Source organism: Canis aureus, chromosome 2 (assembly GCF_053574225.1).
Source record: "Canis aureus isolate CA01 chromosome 2, VMU_Caureus_v.1.0, whole genome shotgun sequence".
NCBI classification, from domain to species: domain Eukaryota; kingdom Metazoa; phylum Chordata; class Mammalia; order Carnivora; family Canidae; genus Canis; species Canis aureus.
The window spans coordinates 55,747,084-55,765,813 of record NC_135612.1 but is presented as its reverse complement, the minus strand read 5'-3'; the positions used below and the strand labels follow the sequence as shown (position 1 = coordinate 55,765,813).

At 39.3% G+C, this 18,730-nt stretch overlaps 2 protein-coding genes across 3 annotated transcripts in view; one reads left to right on the top strand and one right to left on the bottom strand.

Moving 5' to 3' along the window:
• Positions 1 to 18,730, bottom strand: part of TM6SF1 (transmembrane 6 superfamily member 1) — a 58,718-nt gene that overhangs the window by 10,072 nt on the left and 29,916 nt on the right. Inside the window, exons 10-11 of one of the 2 annotated variants that reach the window (XM_077873850.1) lie at positions 18,586 to 18,705; positions 16,140 to 17,344 (exon numbers count right to left, since the gene is read on the bottom strand). In XM_077873850.1, the coding sequence (XP_077729976.1) occupies positions 18,622 to 18,705 (84 nt within the window). In that variant the 3' untranslated portion in view covers positions 16,140 to 17,344; positions 18,586 to 18,621. Of the gene's footprint in view, positions 1 to 16,139; positions 17,345 to 18,585; positions 18,706 to 18,730 lie in introns of those variants that run through there. The other variant, XM_077873841.1, reaches the window with a different exon arrangement.
• HDGFL3 (HDGF like 3) overlaps positions 1 to 18,730 on the top strand; it is an 81,644-nt gene that overhangs the window by 57,929 nt on the left and 4,985 nt on the right. Inside the window, exons 3-5 of the mRNA XM_077873926.1 lie at positions 143 to 281; positions 617 to 775; positions 4,437 to 4,583. Of these exons, the coding sequence (XP_077730052.1) occupies positions 143 to 281; positions 617 to 775; positions 4,437 to 4,583 (445 nt within the window). The remainder of the gene's footprint in view (positions 1 to 142; positions 282 to 616; positions 776 to 4,436; positions 4,584 to 18,730) is intronic.

The window sequence follows — 18,730 nt, the reverse complement described above, 5'->3', positions numbered from 1 at the left end:
TGTGATATGTGCCCAACTCAGAGGGTTTCTGTATACTTTGGTTTACTGAAATATGCTGTGACACCTTAGTTGATATTGATATTAAAAATAGCTTACATTTGAAGGTTAAAGTATCAATTCTATTTCTAATGTATCTCTGCAGTGCATTTTTAGGTCCGAAAGACCTTTTTCCATATAAGGAATACAAAGACAAGTTTGGAAAGTCAAACAAACGGAAAGGATTTAATGAAGGATTGTGGGAAATAGAGAATAACCCGGGAGTGAAGTTTACTGGGTACCAGGTAATGGTTTGCTTCATTGTTAGAATTCATTTCTTTGGTTTTAACTCTCTTTGGGGTCTTTCTTACATGTCCTTTGTACTAGTACTTGCCCTCCATCTATTTGAAATCAAAATTCTTTTTAGCTCCAGTAACATTTTGGATTAAATGTAATTCTGTTACCCAAGAAGGTTCAAGTCAAGTGGTCACTGGAAAATTGAAGTTGACAGTCCTTTATTTTTAAAATCTTAAAAGTAAGCTGAACCCTTTCAGATTAAAATAGAATGATTCTTTTCACAGTCTGTGTTCTCTGCTATTTTTTCAAAAATATAATTAGCCAATATCTTGCTATTTCTTAGGCAATTCAGCAGCAGAGCTCCTCAGAAACTGAGGGAGAAGGCGGGAATACTGCAGATGCAAGCAGTGAGGAGGAAGGGGACAGAGTAGAAGAAGATGGAAAAGGCAAAAGAAAGAATGAAAAAGCAGGCTCAAAACGGAAAAAGTCCTACACTTCAAAGGTGACTAGAACCTTTTCCATTATTATTAATGTTATTTGCATATTCATTAAGGCTTTAGATTATTCTTTGATCATTCATTGGGCCCATAGAAGTATACTAGCTCTGGGGACCTCTGCCTTTAGAGACAGGAAGATAATAAGCAAGGGAACGGGGTGGATAACCTTAGATGTGAAGGCGATGCAGGGCTGGTCTGGCACCGAAGACACCACTTCTCAGTTGGAAAAGGACTCTTCTTTCGTTAAGGGTACAAGAGTAGTAGGTATGTCTCCTACAAGAACTTCCAAATGAGCTCTGAAGATTTTAGGAATATAGGAAATTCAGTACCATTCAGGACATGTATATGTAAATACATACATGCGAGGTCTGTCTTTCTGCTTTAAAGACCAGGCAAATAATAAATATAAATTATGAGAGGGCTCTGAAGGAAATGAATGGAAAGAAAATGTGCTTCAGGTAGAGTGGCCAGGCTTTTCTGAAGATGCACAGTTTATATGGAGGCCTGAAGAAAGAGCAGAGGAAGAAGGCCAGGTGGGGCAGAGCAGCCACAATCTGAGGCAGAAAGGGTCTGGCATGTCCTGAATTGAAAGAAGACAATCATGGTTGGGGTGTCATGACAAAGAAGGAGAGGCAGGGAAAGGTTCAGTGATGGAGACTTGGGTGCCATGTTAAGGAATTTGGATTTATATGAATGATAATTTGAATGAATGATAATTTATTAAAGGCTTTAAACAGAAGAGTGACATGATCCTAGATTTACAAATTGAAAGTCTAGATTTTCATACCATAATTCAGATAAGATACGCAGTTGAACAAACTGAGATTGTAAAAATTGTTCACCTTTATAAACTGAAGCAAGACAAATAGATCTTTGAAGACCAGAGATTAGTACAGGTTTCACTATAATTGGTCTGTCACACGATTGAATACTTGGACAAATTACTTCCCTTTAGATTCTGGTATTTACTGGCTGGGCAGACTTGGCAACTCCTTAAAAACCAAGCACCAGGAGTTGATTAGATTATTGGCATTTTATTTTACGATCTATAAAATCCACCCAACTAGCATCCAGGTGAAATTGTATGAATACAGATTACTTCCTGTGCACCTAATGAAAAACCTGGTATCTGCCTTGGATGGGGATAAAGTTTGCAAATCACCAAAAAATAATTAGAATTTTCCTTTTGAGACTGTATCTTCCATTGCATTTTTTTTTTAAGCTAAATTTTTTTTAGCATTTTGGATTTCACTTTACCCAGTTCAATTGATATTTTTAATTTAATGATCGCCTACTGAGCTATGTGATGTTTTGTACCCCTGTAAATTAACCAAGCTGCCTGAGCCATCTGAGGCATTTGATAGTGTGGATATCCGGCTTTTCAATGTCATTATTTCCTCCCTTGTTATGAAGACCAGAAATCATCAGGCTCATAGCTGATGTGGATATATAATTTAAAGCAGTGAAGAAGACATACTTTACTTACTAAGGTTTATCTATTTTAGTTTAAGGGATCATCTTTTTTTGCTTTTCCTTCAAGATCACAACTTCTATGATCACTTGAGAACCATGATTTTTAAATTTTTTTGAATTTACTATTTTGTCTGTTGTCAAGATAAATTATGCACAAAGACTTTGGAAGAGCACAAATGATTTTTAATTTTTAATATTGACTGAGAAAGTTAACACAGTGGTTCTTAAACTTGGACCTGCATCAGAATTAAAATATACATTATTAAAAGGGCTTGTTAAAACATATGTTGCTAAGCCTCACTGCCTGAATTTCTGTTTCAGTAGGTCTTGAGTGTGGGGTCTGAGAATTAAATTTTCAGGTAATGCTGATGCTAGTGACCTGAGAATCACACGTAGAGAAGCACTTACCTGACATAATCTCCTTTCTCCTTGGCTTCACAAATGTTTCCTTTTTGTTGAATAGTAGTGATTTTTTTAACACCTGTTTCTTAAGGTTGAATAATCTTCCTTTGCCACTAAAACCACTGGTTCACAAACTTCTGACTACATCTCAGTCAAAAAGCAGATTTGAAGGGGATTATGTGTATATCTCTTTGGCAGTAACAGATACTGGAAAACTATAGGTCAAAATATTTTGCACATACATTATTTACCATATAAAGTAGGGCAAATCAGAGAGCTTCACAACATAGCAAACTGGTTATGATGTTAAACCACCAGTAATCTTAGTTAAAAAAAAAGGTTGGCAACAATTGGACACACGACCAATTCAAGACTACAGTGCTGGAAAAGATGGAGGGTCCCTCCCCAGAATTACGAGAATTGCCATGATGTGGGTTTCCAGCACAGTAAGAGCTTTGCAGGGTTACCAAATCTAGCCAGGCAGCCAGATTTCTTTGAATACTGAGTGTGACTCTTCAGCAGAACTTTGGTATTTCCCTAGTTCTGGTCCTCGAGCAAGACTATAGTACTTATAAATTCACTGTGGGTTGCTCGTTAGGATCCTTAGTTAAGCATTGTGAACTTTAGGGATGTGTATTATTACCTCTAAGGACTGTAGGCCAGAGACTATTATTTGAGAATTACTACATAAAGTAGTTACTACATTTTAGTAATTATACTGACTTACTAGGAAAAGAAAAAGTAGTTTGCTTTTTGTATCATCATACTTGATCTTAGCATTCACTGTAGACATTCCACATTTGGATTATTAAATCTCTGCTTTCCTTCCTCCAAAAAGTAAAGATGACCTCACTTTAAACTGACATTTTGGGCTTGGTTGGTGGTTTCAGTTAAGTAAAATAGAAGCAATGTAATTATATATTCTGTCGCATAGCTAGAAGATACTTTCTCTTTGAGAGTTGTATTTAAAATGTTGATTGTCTGAGGAAGCTCCAATTTGCTAATTCATTTCTGGAAGACCAAAAGTGATGTGGCTAAATCAGTTTTGCCTCAGCTCTTATTTGCCGTGTGCTTAAAGATTCTTAAAATTCCTCAGAGAGGACATATTAGTGAAATGGTACATTTTACTTTCCTAAAGGTGCACAATGGGGCTGGCTTTTGATTTTAATGCTGCTTTGCAAAACAACTCTAGCTGTAAACTAGAACTGTATTTTCATCTTCCTTAGAGTTCATTTTGATTTCAAAAGCAAGGTGATAAGAAAAAGGGCTAGTTCCCCTGGGCTCTTCAATAACCATCCGTAATTTAAAGATTAGTTTCTATCACATGATGATAGAAATGTCTTCTCTTAACCAAACAGCTTCAACAGGTGTCTTAACAGGAATATTTATATAACCTCTTAGAAAGTTCACCTCACCCTCTGGACCTGAGTTTCTCCTGTAAAACGATGAGGAAGGATAAGATGGCCTTATGATGCCCTGTAGCTCTACAGCTTCCTAAGTGGGTGTCGTGGTGTCCATTCAGCTATCATTTATCCATTAGCAGTGCTCTAGGTACATGAATCTTTATTTTCTGCTTTTAACATTGCACTGCTAGAAAGAACTAGGAGATCATCAAGCACACCTCTACCTCCTTTTCCAGCTGGTTACACTGAGGCCCAGCCTCAAGACCCAGCACTGTTATGCTGCTCTGGCCTGTAGTGAGGCATATCAGCCACTTCTACACTTCTTACTTACCCTTGTGCATCGGAGTTGTACTTTTGACTATAATTTTTAACTTGTCCAAACGTTTAGAAATCCTCTAAACAGTCCCGGAAATCTCCAGGAGATGAAGATGACAAGGACTGCAAAGAAGAGGAAAACAAAAGCAGCTCTGAGGGTGGAGATGCTGGCAATGACACAAGGAACACGACTTCAGACTTGCAGAAAACCAGTGAAGGGGTAAGGAGGGCACGTGATCTCCCTCACCTTCTAGCCTAGACGCCACTGTGCTCCTGGGCATGAGACAGTACACCCTGTCCTCATAGACGGAGAGACGGTCACAGCCTCACGGGAAGACCCACCACAGCTCCTGGTGAACAAGGAGCCACTTAGTGTCCAAGAACACCTGAGAGCCAGGGCGGGGATGCGGGGAGTATACCTCCCTCTCAGTTTGGAACTCTATGAACACGTTTATTCTTTTTTAAACTAACTTCAACTTGAGAGTCTTTTAAAAAGTAAGGTGTGAAATAGTGAAATTATGAAATGCCATCTCAGAAATCTACAGTTGCAGTTCCTTTATTATGAGATGAATGGCGTGTTCAAAATAGGGGATTTCATACAGCAGCTTCTTTACTTGAAGCAGTTTGTACTTTAATGTACCCATGGAGACTTTAAATATTTAAGTATTCCAGCAAAATGTGAAGACTGGTATTTAAAGTACAGAAGGGGAAGACTTGTCCACTGTGAATTTTGTTAACTCTATTTTAAAGTATAGTTGACAGTTGACATACAATATTGTATTAGTTTCAGGCATTCAGGCACACATCAGTGAATCCACATTTACAGACATTACTGAATATTCCCTGTGATTGTCTGGTTCCAGACCTTCATGATACAGTTACTGCCGTGTTCTTGACTCTGTTCCCTGCTCTGCACTTGACATCCTTGTGGCTCACATGTCGTATAACTGGGAGGCTTTGCCTCTCCATCCCCTGCCACTGGTTCCCCCATTTCGCCCACCCCTCAACCCCTCCCTCTGGTGGTAACCACAGTCTGTCTCCTATATCTGGGACTCAGTGTTTTGTTGTGTTTGTTTTGTTTTGTTTTGTTTTGTTTTGTTTTAGATCCCACATAAGAATGAAATCATGTGTTTTTTGTCTTCTCTGCCTGACTTCTCTCACTCAGTATAATGCCCTCTAGGTCCATCCATGTTATGACACATGGTGAGATCTCATTCTTTTTTACAGCTGAGTAATATTCCACTGTATATAGATACACCACATCTTTATCCATTCATCTATCGATGGACACTTGTGTGGTTTACATATCTTGGCTATTGTAAATAATGTTTCAGTGAACATAAGGATGAATCTATCTCTTTAAATTGGTGTTTTCATTTTCTTCAGATAAATACCCAGAAGTGGAAATGCTAACTTTTTAAGGAACCTCCATACTATTTTCCACAGTGGCTATACCAGTTTATATTCCCACCAATAGTGCCCAAGGGTTCCTTTTCTCCACATCCTCACCAGCACTTGTTACTTAACCTTTTTGATTCTAGCTATTCTGACAGATGCTAGATGATCTCTCATTGTGGTTTTGATTTGCATTTTTCCCTGATGATGAGGGGTGTTGAGCCTCTTTTCATGTGTCTATTGGCCATCTGGCTATCTTTGATCTTAACTTTTGTTAACCTCTATTAACTTAAAAGTGTTAGTGAAGGCACATTTTGCCCTTGGTCATTTCCTGTTAGTCTTTTCTAATTGGATAGTGGTAATCATTTTGAAACAGTAATCCACAAAATACATTATTACTGTTCTGTGAGATTCTGGTTTCAGCTGAGTTCTTAACTATGCTTGTCAGTACTGTTTACTTCTCAACTCCTCCTTCATGCAGTTATCCAAAATTACTCCCCAGTTGTTCTCTTATCCCTCTTAGCCACTCAGCTTTACTCAGTCCCCTGCATACCTTTCTTCTCTTGACCTCTTTGCAGTAAAGAGCCCTCTATCGTTACCTTTGCCAGTAGCCCTCCCAGGAACAGGCTTGCTAACAGTCACCAAAGCCTTGAGTACCTGACTGGTTTGAGTTTCTTTTTATCCCACCTGCTATCTTTATCCCAGGTGGCTTCAATATGGAGACAGCAAAACCCTCACAATTTGTCTCCCTTTATACTTCTATCTGTAATTTCTATGACAGAGGAAGAGATAGTCTACACCTGTACTGCTCAGCATGTGATCTGTGGGCAAGTAGCAGCAGTATCACCTGTAAGCTTGTTAGAGATGCAGAGTCCCAGGCCTGACCCCAGACCTTCTAAAACCTATTTTAGTTAAAATAGATTCATGCACAGGTCACTCGTGCACATTAAGGTCTGAGAAGCATTATTCTGCACTTTTCTGTTGCCAGGGTCCAGAGTACGGTCTCTTCCTCCTCTCCAAGGCCTCACCTTCTCTGTGGTTTCCTGTCATCCTGGACCTTTATCTTCTTTCTCCATCTGCCCAGAAACCGTGTTAGGCCTCCTTCCCTCATATATCCTACTCTTTTCACTTTTCTCTTCATCTCTCAACTTCCTTTTTTTTTTTTTTTTAAGATTTTATTTATTTATTTATTCATGAGAGACAGAGAGAAAGGGAGAGACACAGCAGAGGGAGAAGCAGGCTCCATACAGGGAGCCCAATGTGGGACTTGATCCACTTGATCCCGGAACTCCAGGATCATCATGCCCTGAGCCAAAGGCAGATGCTCAACCACTGAGCCACCCAGGTGTCCCATCTTTAAACTTCCTGAAAGAGTTCTCTTCCCTCCTGTGTCCACTCCCTCACCTACTCATGCCTTACTTAATCGCAATCGTGTTGCTTCTTCACCATTTCATGGAAACTGCTCTTGTAAAGGTCCGTGGTGATCCTCTCATTGCCAAACCCAGGGTTGTCTGTCTTTATTTTACCTGTGGAGCATTTAATGCCATTAGCCAACTTCCCCTCCTGACTTTGCCTCCAGGTCACCAGTCACTTCTGCTTCTGCATCCATTTCCTTTTCATTCTATTTCTAGAGCTCCTTCCTTCAATCTGTCTTGGCATACTGCTATTCTAGAAGCTTCTCCTGTGTCCATCTTATCCACTCTCATGGTTTCAACTATTATATATTATTGATGACTTACCATTCTGTATCGCCTGCATTGTAGACCCATTTTTCTAACAGTTAATGAAACCATTTCTACTTGAATATCTTGAAAGCACTTCAGAAAATACTTGCTGTTAGAAGTAGCAACAGTAGCAGACTCAGTAGTAATGGCTAACATCTTTACTCTGTGCCATATATTGGGCTAAATGTTGTCTGTGCACTATCTCATTTAATCCCCATACAAATTCCAGGATAGAGATGGAGGGATAATCTATATCTATTATAGATATATATCTATATTTATATATCTAAATTTATATTATCTATATTTATATATCTATAAAATAATACCTGGGGAAGCTGAGGATGGAAAGCTTGGCCCAGGGTCACATAGCTGGTAGGAGCCTGAATGTAAAGCAGGAGCCTGAGATCCATTCATTTATTCATTCAGTCATTCATTTAAATTAAAGTATAGCTGACACACAATGTTACCTTAGTTTGGAGTGTACAATACCATGATTTGACCAGTGTAGACTTATGCCGTGCTCACCACGAGTGTAACTACTACCTGTCACCACACAATGCTATTGCAACACTATTCACTATAGTCCCTCTGCTGTACCTTGTTCCATGACTTATTCATTCCATAACTGGAAGCCTGGGCCTCCCGTTCCCCTTTACTCATTTTGCCTATCTCCTAACCATCCTCCTTGAGTCAGCCATCAGTTCTCTGTGCTTATGGGTCTGACTTTGTTTTGTTTTAAAGATTTTATTTATCTATTCATGAGAAACACAGAGAGAGAGGCAAAGACATAGGCAGAGAGAGGAGCAGGCTCCATGCAGGGAGCCCGATGGGACTCGATCCCAGGACTGTGGGATCACTCCCTGAGCCGAAGGCAGACACCCAACTGCTAAGCCACCCAGGCGTCCCAGATTTTGTTTAGATTCCACATATAAGTGAAATCATATGGTATTTGTCTTTCTCTGTCTGACTTAATTCACTCAGCAGAATAGGCACTAAGTCCATCCATGTTATCACAGATGGCAAGATCTCATTTTTTTATGGCTAGTAATATTCCATTGTGTATGTATATCCACTGTATCTTACTTAACTGTTCATCTATCAATGGACTCTTAGTTTGCTTCCACAACTTGGCTATTGTAATGCTGCAGTATATACAAAAGTTCATATATCTGTTTTTTAAGATTTATTTGAGAGAGAGAGTGCATGAGCCAGGTTTGGGGGTACAGGAGAGAACAAAAGAATTTTCAAGCACACTCTCCCTGCTGAATGCAGAGCCTGATGTGAGACTTGATCCTAGGACCCTGAGATCATGACCTGAGCCAAAATCAAGAGTCAGCTGTTTAACCATCTGAGCCACTCAGGCACTCCCATATATCTTTTTGACTATTCATTTTCTTTGGGTAAATGCCCAGTAGTAGAATTACTGGATCATCTAGCAGTTCTACTATTAATTTTGGGGGGAACTTCAGGGCTGCATCAATTTACATTCTCATCAGCAGTGCATGAGGGTTCTTTTTCCTCCACATTTTTTTGCCAATACCTATTGTTTCTTGTCCTTTTGATGTTAGTCATTCTGACCAGTCTGAGGTTATCTCATTTGCATTTCCCTGATGACTCATGATGCTGAACTTTTTTTCATGTGTCTGTTGACCACATGTCTGTCTCTTGCATGTCTTCCTTGGAAAAATGTCTATTCAGGTCCTCTGCCCATTTTTTTTTTTTTTTTTTTTTTTTTTTTATTCATGAGAGAAAGAGAGAGAGGCAGAGACACAGGCAGAGGGAGAAGCAGGCTCCATGCAGGAAGCCCGACATGGGACCCGATCCCGGGACTCCAGGATCACACCCTGGGCCAAAGGCAGTGCTAAACCGCCAAGCCACCTGGGCTGCCCCTCTGCCCATTTTTTAATAGGAGTATTTGTTTTTTTGGTTTGAGTTGTAGGAGATACATATATAATATTAACCCCTGGGTTAATTAATATTAACACCTAGGTAGTTCAGCAGTTGAGCATCTGCCTTTGGCTCAGGGTGTGATCCTGGAGTCCCAGGATCGAGTCCCACATCAGGCTCCCTGCATGGAGCCTGCCTCTCCCTCAGCCTGTGTTTCTGCGCCTCTCTCTCTCTCTCTCTCTCTCTCTCTCTCTGTTTCTCATGAATAAATAAAATCTTTTTTAAAAAAGCATATTAACCCCTTATCAGATATATCATTTGCAGATACCTTCTCCCATTCTATAGGTTACCTTCTTACTTTGTTGATGGTTTCCTTTCCTGTACAAAAAGCTTTTTATTTTGGTGAAGTGTTAGTTTATTTTTGCTTTTGTTTCCTTCTCCTAAGGAGACACATCTAGAAAAATGTTGCTAAGCCTGATGTTCAAGATGACTGCTTATGTTTTCTTTTTAGAGTTTTATGGTTTCGGGGCAGCCCCAGTGGTGCAGCGGTTTAGCACCGCCTGCAGCCCAGGGCGTGATCCTGGAGACCCTGGATCGAGTCCCATGTCAGGCTCTCTGCATAGTGCCTGCTTCTCTCTCTGCCTGTGTCTGCGCCTCTCTCTCTCTCTCTCTCTCTCTCTCTGTGTCTTTGTGAATAAATAAATAAAGTCTTTAAAAAAAATTTTTTTTAAAAGAGTTTTATGCTTTCGGGTCTCACATTTAGGTCTTTAATCCATTTTGAGTTTATTTTTGTGTACAGTGTAAGAATGTGGTCCACTTTCATTTTTGTGCATGTAGCCACTCAGTTTTCCCAGCAACATTTATTGAGACTGTCTTTTCCCTGTTGTATATTCATGCCTCCTTTGTCAAAGATTAACTGACTATATAAGTATGGGTTGATTTTTGGGCTTCCTATTCTGGTCCATTGATAGATTAGATAGAGATAGATAGATAGATGATAGATAGATAGATAGATAGATAGATAGAGAGAGAGAGAGAGAGAGTGTGCGCGTGTGCACGTACATGTGCGCTAGTACCATACTCTTTGATTACTGTAGCTTTATAGTATGTCTTGAAGTCTGGGATTGTGATACCTCCAGCTTTGTTGTTCTTTCTCGAGATTACTTTGGCTGTGTGTTATCTTTTGTGGTTCTATACAAATTTTAGTATTTATTTGTTCTAGTTCTGTGAAAAATGCTTTGGTATTTTGATAGGAATTGCATTGCATTTGTGGATTGCTTTGGGTAGTGTGGATATTTTGAGAATATTTGTTCTTCCAGTCCATGAACACAGAATATCTTTCCATTTGTTTGTGTTATCTTCAGTTTCTTTCATCAGTGTTTCATTGTTTGCATAGTACAGGTCTGTCATGAACTTGGTTAAGTTTATTCTTAGCTATTTTATTCTTTCTGGTGTCTTTATAAAAGGGATTATTTTCTAAATTTCTTTCTGCTATTTTGTTATTAGTTTGTAGAAACAACAGATTTCTATATATTAATTTTGTATCTTACAACTCTACTGAACTCATTTATTCTACTAGTTTTTTGGTGGAATCTTTAGGGTTTTGTCTGTTGTATTATATCATCTGCAGATAGTGACACATTTACTTCTTACCAGTTTAGAAGGCTTTTTTTTTTTTTTTTTTTTTTTTTGGTCCAATTGCTATGGCTAGGACATTAGTACCACATTAAGTAAAAGAGGCAAGAATGGACATCCTTGTCTCATTCCTGATCTTAGAGAAACATTATTATGTATTATATTAGCTATGAGTTTTTCATATGTGGCCTTCGTTATGTTGAGGTATGTTCCCTTTAGACCCACTCTGTTGAAAGTCTGATCTTTTATTTTTTTTTGATCTTTTATTTTTAACCCTTTTTTTTTTTTAATTTTTATTTATTTATGATAGTCACACACACAGAGAGATGGAGAGAGAGGCAGAGACACAGGCAGAGGGAGAAGCAGGCTCCATGCACCGGAAGCCCGACGTGGGATTCGATCCCGGGTCTCCAGGATCCGCCCTGGGCCAAAGGCAGGCGCCAAACCGCTGCGCCACCCAGGGATCCCTTTTTAACCCATTTTTAATGGTATATGTGTCCTATACAAAAGAATATATATGTAATATAAATATAAAATAATAAACATTATTCTAATGAATACCAGTGACCCTACCACTCAACCTGAAAACTAAAGCAGAGTAACTTATATCTAATTAGATATTCTTCTCTTGTCTCATCTTCCTCCTCCCCAGAAATAACCACTAGTATTGTTATTATTTCCTTTCATTTTCAAAATTTTAGCTCATATATAACATACAGTTATATAATACTTAAATAATATATTGTTTAGTTTTGCTTATTTTGAGCTTTTTAAACAATGGTTACATTCACTTACTAGTGTGCTTCCAGCAGTCTCTCACAGCTGTGCACAGAGTTGCTTGTTCGCTCTCCATTGCTGTGTAAGACCCAACCTTATGAATACACCACACTATTATTTAGTCTCCTCTTGATGGGCATGTTCCTTGTTTCCAGCTTTCTGCAATCATGAACTGCATTGTTGTGAACACCCTCCTGTGTGCCTCCTTATACACATATACAAGAGGTTCTCTAGGGATGTAAACGAGAAATGGACATGCCAACTTATGAGCTCATGGTTTTTAACTTTGTGAGATAATGCCAAATTAAATCCCTAGGTATCTGGGCCAGTTCACTCTCCCACCACCATCAAGGTATGGATTCCCTGTGGCTGACATGTCACTGTCAGACTTGAAATTTTTGCCTTTAATAGAGAGTAAGTTATAGTCTTAATTTGTAGTTCTTTGATTAATAGGGTGAGCTTCTTTTCACATGTTTATCGACCACCCATGTTTCTTCTTCTGTGTAGTGCTTGATTTTGTATTTTTGCCCATTTTCCTATTGGATTTTTGGGGTTACTGATTTGTAGGACTCCTTTACATATTCTGGATTCTAAGTAGAATGGTTGGTCATGTACATGGTACATGTCTTTTCCACATTTGTGGCTTGTCTGATTTTTTTTTTTTTTTTATGATTCCTTTTGGTGAATGGACTTTCTCTATTGTCTCAAACTTTTCTTTTAATGGTTAGTATTCTTTTATCTATCCCTTTTCCAAGATCAGAAAGACACTCTCCTGTACTTCCTTTTTAAATCTCTGTTAACATTTTAGTGTTTGATCCATCTGGAATTGATTTTGGGGTATAGTATGAGGTAGAATCCTGTTGCCTTTTTTCCCCAGAGCACAACCATGGGAACCAGCACCATTTATTAAATTGCCCCTCCTTTCCTCTCTGACCTGCAGTGTCATCTGTCATAGCCATGGCTCACTCTCTGGGTTCTCTGTTATGTTCCCTTGGTCAGTACCATACTTTTCCTAGTTATAGAAGCTGTATAATGAGTCCCAGTGTCTTGTAGGGCTAGTAGACTAATCGTAAACTTCTTTTCAAATACTTAATCATCATGGGCCAAGATAGAAAGTCAGTGTGCTAGTAAGAATGATTCAAATGAGGAATGATCACAAAATGATAATGTAGGAAAGAATTGCCAGAGCAGTGCTCTTCAGAAGACAAGGAGGCATAAGATCCAGAGCACATCTAGAGGGATTACTGAAGCAGGAGAGAAGGCAGGTACGTGGGTACTCAGGGCGAGAGCTTGTAAAAGTTCTCATCTGATTGCTTCTGTTTTCTTTGGAAGCAAGATCAGCATTTGAGTGTGATAACGGGAAGAAGTGTTAGAAGTTTTGAGGGATAGGAAATGGGACAAAGTAGTCACTTAGAAGAAGAGAAGAGTGAATAGAGTTGGGGAATGAAGTGGAGTTGCCAAGCAACAGTGAGGGCTCACTTGAGGTTAGTGGTCATGATTTAGTGAAAACTGTCGAAGGAACAGGGGTGTGGTTCTCTCCAGGCTTATTCAACTGTGCAGCCTCAGAAAGGCATAGAACTGAGTGTGACTAGAATTGGAGTTTGCCCAGAGAGTAGAGTGAAGGAGGAGAGAGGCACAAAATGGATTTTGTGCAAGGAAGAGAGCAGTGACCATGATGGATCACTGAACTCAAAATATGTTTGGAAGGAAAAAGAAAGGCCTGAAGAAGGGAATGGGTCAACAGATTTTTAATATCAAAGAATGATTAGAGGTTGAGTCCAAGCTAAACAGAGAGAGCTGGAGACCTAAGTGGTGGTGGAAGAGTGAAATGTTTAATCAAATTATGGAAGAGCTGTGGTGTCTGTTGCTGACCTTCAGGTAGGATGGTTCACTGTGTGAGCACCATTTAAGGCAAGTTTCCTGGATTCCTGCTTGTAAAATTCCAGACAGCCCCCTACCTAATTCTTAGGACAGCCTGACATGCTCCCATAATTTGCCCTCCAAAACAGTGACTTAAAAACCATGTTTGCAAATACAGTTGTTCCCCCCCTTATCTGCAGGAGATGCATTCCCAGACTCCCAGAGTATGCCTGAAACCATGGATAGTACAAACCCCATATATGTGTTTTTATATGTACAGACCTATGATAAAGCTTAAGTTAGGCACAGTAAGAAGTTACCAATAGCTCATAATAAAACAGAACAGTTATAACAATATTCTGTAACAGAAGTTAAGTGAAGGTGACTCTCAAAATACCTTCCTGTGCAGTTCTCACCCTTCTTGCTGTGATTGATGAAGGGAGATGACAGAATGCCTACAGGTGAGATGAAGTGAGGGGGATGCCGTAGCCCTGTGACATAAGCTACTGTTGACCTTCTGATGGAAGGAAAGTCAGAAGGAAGAACATCTGCTTCCCAATCACAGTTGACCAAGAAAGTGAAATTGCGAGTCTGTGAAGGACTCCTGTACCCCAGGGGTTGGGAATCACTTGCCTAACAAATAACCATGGGAGGATGAGTGACTGAGGTAGTATGGAGGACAAGATCCGGGAGGAGAGAAAGTCAAGGGACTGAGAGGTCAGAGTTTTAGAAAGACAATTTACATGGAGAGACATCTCAGTGGTTATGATATTGAATGACAGTGGACCAGGGCTGAAATCTTTAAAGACTAAAGAGTAACTAACCCAGGGGATCTGGAAGTCACAGCACTTGGGGGCAGGGGGTAGCAACTCACAGGACTGAGGTTCAAAACTTGGGAGGATTGGGTGGTTGGGAGAGAGCACAGGAGAGAGGAGAAGCAGCTTAGAAACAGCAGTGAAGATCAGGAAGGACACTTTCCTCACCTCCAGGCCAGTAGATACAAGAGCTGTGGCAGAAGAAAGAGCATGTGAGGGTGGCAGGAGAACCAGCAGCACAGTCCCCAAGGAGAACTGGCTTTCCTTTAGAACAAATTAGGGGGCAGAATATATGAGAAATGCAAGTTGGGGATAGGGGAGATTTGCTAGTAGCTGACTGATTTCCAAAGGGTCTAGTGGAAGAGCTAAAGGAATCTGGGTGAGGAGAGTTTAAGAGATGAGGTCCTAAACCAGCATGTACAAAGCTGATTGGGGATGAGAGTCTAGGAAGTGACAGATGCTTAGAGCCCATCTGTGGTAACTGAAATAAGTAGAAGGCCATAAGGATAAAAAGGCCATCTCGAGGCAAATGATATCAAAGTTATGAGTATTGGGAAGGGAAGGAGAAGAGAGGTTCTTACAAGGAACCCACAGAGTTCTGGGGCCCCCTTTACTTTCAGAGTCTCTCTGATGACATCCTCACTCCTAACCATGGAAGCATGAGGCAGAAAAGGACAGGCTTCAGAACATTGGAGCTTCCCTTCTCCATTCATGGGGCTATGAAGTAGAGGTTACTAATCTTTACAAGTATACCGTGCACTGTTGGCTTGAGCCTGCTGTGTTGTTTATTGCCATGTAACAAATTACCTCAAGACATAGTGGCTTAAAACAGCATTTATTATCTGGCATTTTCCATGGATCAAGAATCCAGACAGGCATAACTTGTTGAGTTCTCTATCTTTGCCTCTCCAAAACCTGCGATTACTGTGTTAGCAGGGGCTCCAATCATTTTGAGGTTCGGCTAGGGGCACTCTTCCAAGCTCACTCAGTAGTTGTTGGCAGGATTTAATTCATTAACTTTGGCCAGAGGCCCCATAGGTTCCTTGACACATTAACCTCTCCATAAGGCAGCTCCATCATGGCAGCTAGCTTCATCAGCAAGAGATAAGAGTGCTAGCAAGACAAAAGCTAGTCCTTCATAATCTAATCTCAGAAGTGACATTCCCATCACTTTTTCCTCATCCTATTCATTAGAAGCAAGTCACAAGTCCTGCTCACCCTCCAGGGGAGGGCATTACACAAGGGTATGGATACCTGGAGGCAGGGATAGTTGGAGACCATGTCAGAAAGTTGCCCATCCCTGGGGCTGGACTCAAGTCCCCAAATCACAAGGCCACACCTAATAACAGGGAGGAGCAGAGGAGAGAATAAAAACTGGGAGGACTGCCACTATGTTCGCTATAACTGCTAACCAGTGTCCGTGCTTTTATTCTTCTGATGCTGACCTATTTTCTTTCTGTAGAATGGGCTACATTCTTCTGTCTCCCCATCCTCAAGATCAAGTCCAGACTCCTTCCTTCAACATGCACAGCCTCACTTCTCACCACGTACTCATTCCTTCTAAGCCAGTGGTTCATCAGACTTCTTGGTCTCAGCACCCGTTTAATACTCTTATAATATTGAGGGCCCTAAAAAGCTTTTTTTAAACCTTTGGATATTTATTTAATTAGGAATAAAAACTAATTTTAAAATATTTATTAATTTGTTGTAAAATAATATTCATTACCTAACATAACACATTTTTATGAAAAATAACTACATTTTTCAAAAAGTGCTTTGTTTTGGAAAAATTACATTGTTTTACATTTTACTTATTTTTTAAAGCTTTTATTTCATTTTTTTATCTCTACGCCCAACATGGGTCTCGAACTCACAACTCTGAGATCAAAGAGTCAAACACTACCGAAAGACAGCCAGGCGCCCCATATTGCTTTGCATTTTAAAAAATTTATTTCAAAAAAAAAAAAATTTCTTTCAGAGCACCTGGGTGGCTTAGTGGTGAAGCATCTGCCTTTAGCTCAGGTCATGATCCCAGGGTCCTGGGTTCAGGCCCCCCCCCTCCAGATCCCTGCTCACAGGAAGCCTGCTTCTCCCTCTCTTCCCCACTTGTGCTCTCTCTCTCTCTCAAATAAATAAAATCTTTAAAAATAAAAATAAAATAATTTCTTTTATCAGGGTTCTCATATCTGCTTCTTTATTCAGTCTCTTGCAATATGTGTTTTGGTTGAGGTATATGAAGAAAATGTGGCCTCAACACAGATATGTAATTGGGAAGTGAGAATAGTAGTATTTTAATAGTTTCTTCAGATCATCACAAATGTTCTTCTTTGATATTACACCAAATATATAAGTGGTAGTTTCTTAAAGGTTAGTTGCAATGTGGATTCTGAACTTTCTGTATTCTGTTAAAGTCCATTGAACTGTCTGGCACTTTGATTAGCTTTTACCCATTTGGAAAATATTGGTTCTCATTTGAATCTTCCAATTATTTCATTACAAAGTATTTTTAATCACATTTTTAAATATCAGGTGTATCTTGTCAGAAAAATCCTTATTGACAAGTTTTGATTACGTTTTCCAGAATTCTAAGTTTTATTTAAAAGCTCAAACTTTGTCATTGGCAGCAAATACTGCCAGTTGTCTTCCTTGATATAATAGCCTCATTTCATTTATTTTTGAGAAAGTGTCTGAATAACCATAGTTTATCTGTCATTGTTTTTTCAAGTGGCAATGGCAGTCCATGAAAAAATCCTATGACTTACATGGTCTCAAAACTTCTGCTGCATTCTGGGTATCCTTCAGCTTTGCGTCCACCCACAGCCTCTTAATGTGCCTTGCATTCACATGCCTCAGAAGCGAATCTCATTGGATTAGTCCACCATTATCTGATAAGAGAGTGGCATGGGTGGTGTGGCTCAGAGCATGGCAGCCAGCACATAAAGAACCACTTCTGGTTGCTGACTTGGAGGAGACCTCCGGTCTAGTAAATACTTCAAGCCCCATGTCCAGGATATATATCATTATGAACTAGCAAGATATTTTTTGATGCAGGCATGCAAATAGAGTGATTATGGTATGACAAGTTAAAAAAATGGATTTATAATTTGCTTTTTATAAGCACCCACTTAACAAGTACCTTGTTAAAAGACCAAAAAAAAAAACCCCACCCATGTCCTTAAAGTTGTCATCACATTCTAGTACCACCTTTACTTTATTTGGATCATTAATTATATTCTGAGGCTGCATGGGACGGTCTTCCCAAAAATATTCTTCAATACAGTTTGAGTAGTTGTTACTATGAATTTTCTACCAATGTAAATATAGATTTTATTGCCTTTCACATTGATATTAATAAAAAGACACTTAAATAAATTTCTTTGAATAACAATTTTTCATTGCTTTAAATGGCTATCTTCCTCCTTCACAGGGGAGGAGAATCCCCTAAGTCAGTGGGTATAATCATATCTAATAAATAATTAGGAGTCACTAGTCACTGCATGTTGCAGGTTCACAGATTTTAAACATGATTTTTATTTATTTTTTTAATTTACTTTCTCATTCTGGTAGGAACAGAGCACACTGTAAGAGAAATGTATTTCTGCTATCTTGAGGTTTCCTTGAGGTCCTGGAATTATTTATATATGGTAGAATATACACTATAGATTTTGGCTATGTTTGTGAGAACATACCCATGAGTGAGAACTGTTGTGCTCACAAGCGAGTTCATTCACTTAGTGAAGGAAAGAATGGAAGTGGTTTTAGGAAAAATATTGGGGCCCGAGTTCCCTCTTTTGTTCATCCCTTGGGAGTATTGGGGGCGGGGGAGTAATGTATTTGGGTTAATGACAAAGAAACCAAAAACAGCATCCCTATGAGGAAATGTAATCTGATACAATTTAAAGTAGGACCCAGACTGAAACATAATTCTTTTAGGAAATGGAAATATTTTGTCACACAGATGCCATCTAGATTTTAAAAGAAATCTAAACTTCCTTTCTTTTCGTACATCTTGATTTTGTTAACTTCTAATTTCTTCGAGCCATATGTCCCAAGTAATTAAGCTATAAATATTATACAGAATAATTTGCATACATTCCAAATGCTTTTTAAATTTTAAGCAGCTTACCTTTCTTTCTGACACCATAGTCCTCACAAAGATGGATTATCTCAATTTCTCCATTGACTTTATCCCAGCAATACACATTGTCCTGAGTTGTATAGAGTGCACACTATTGCACTCTGTGCCCTGCCAGACAGTAGACAAAGTTTAT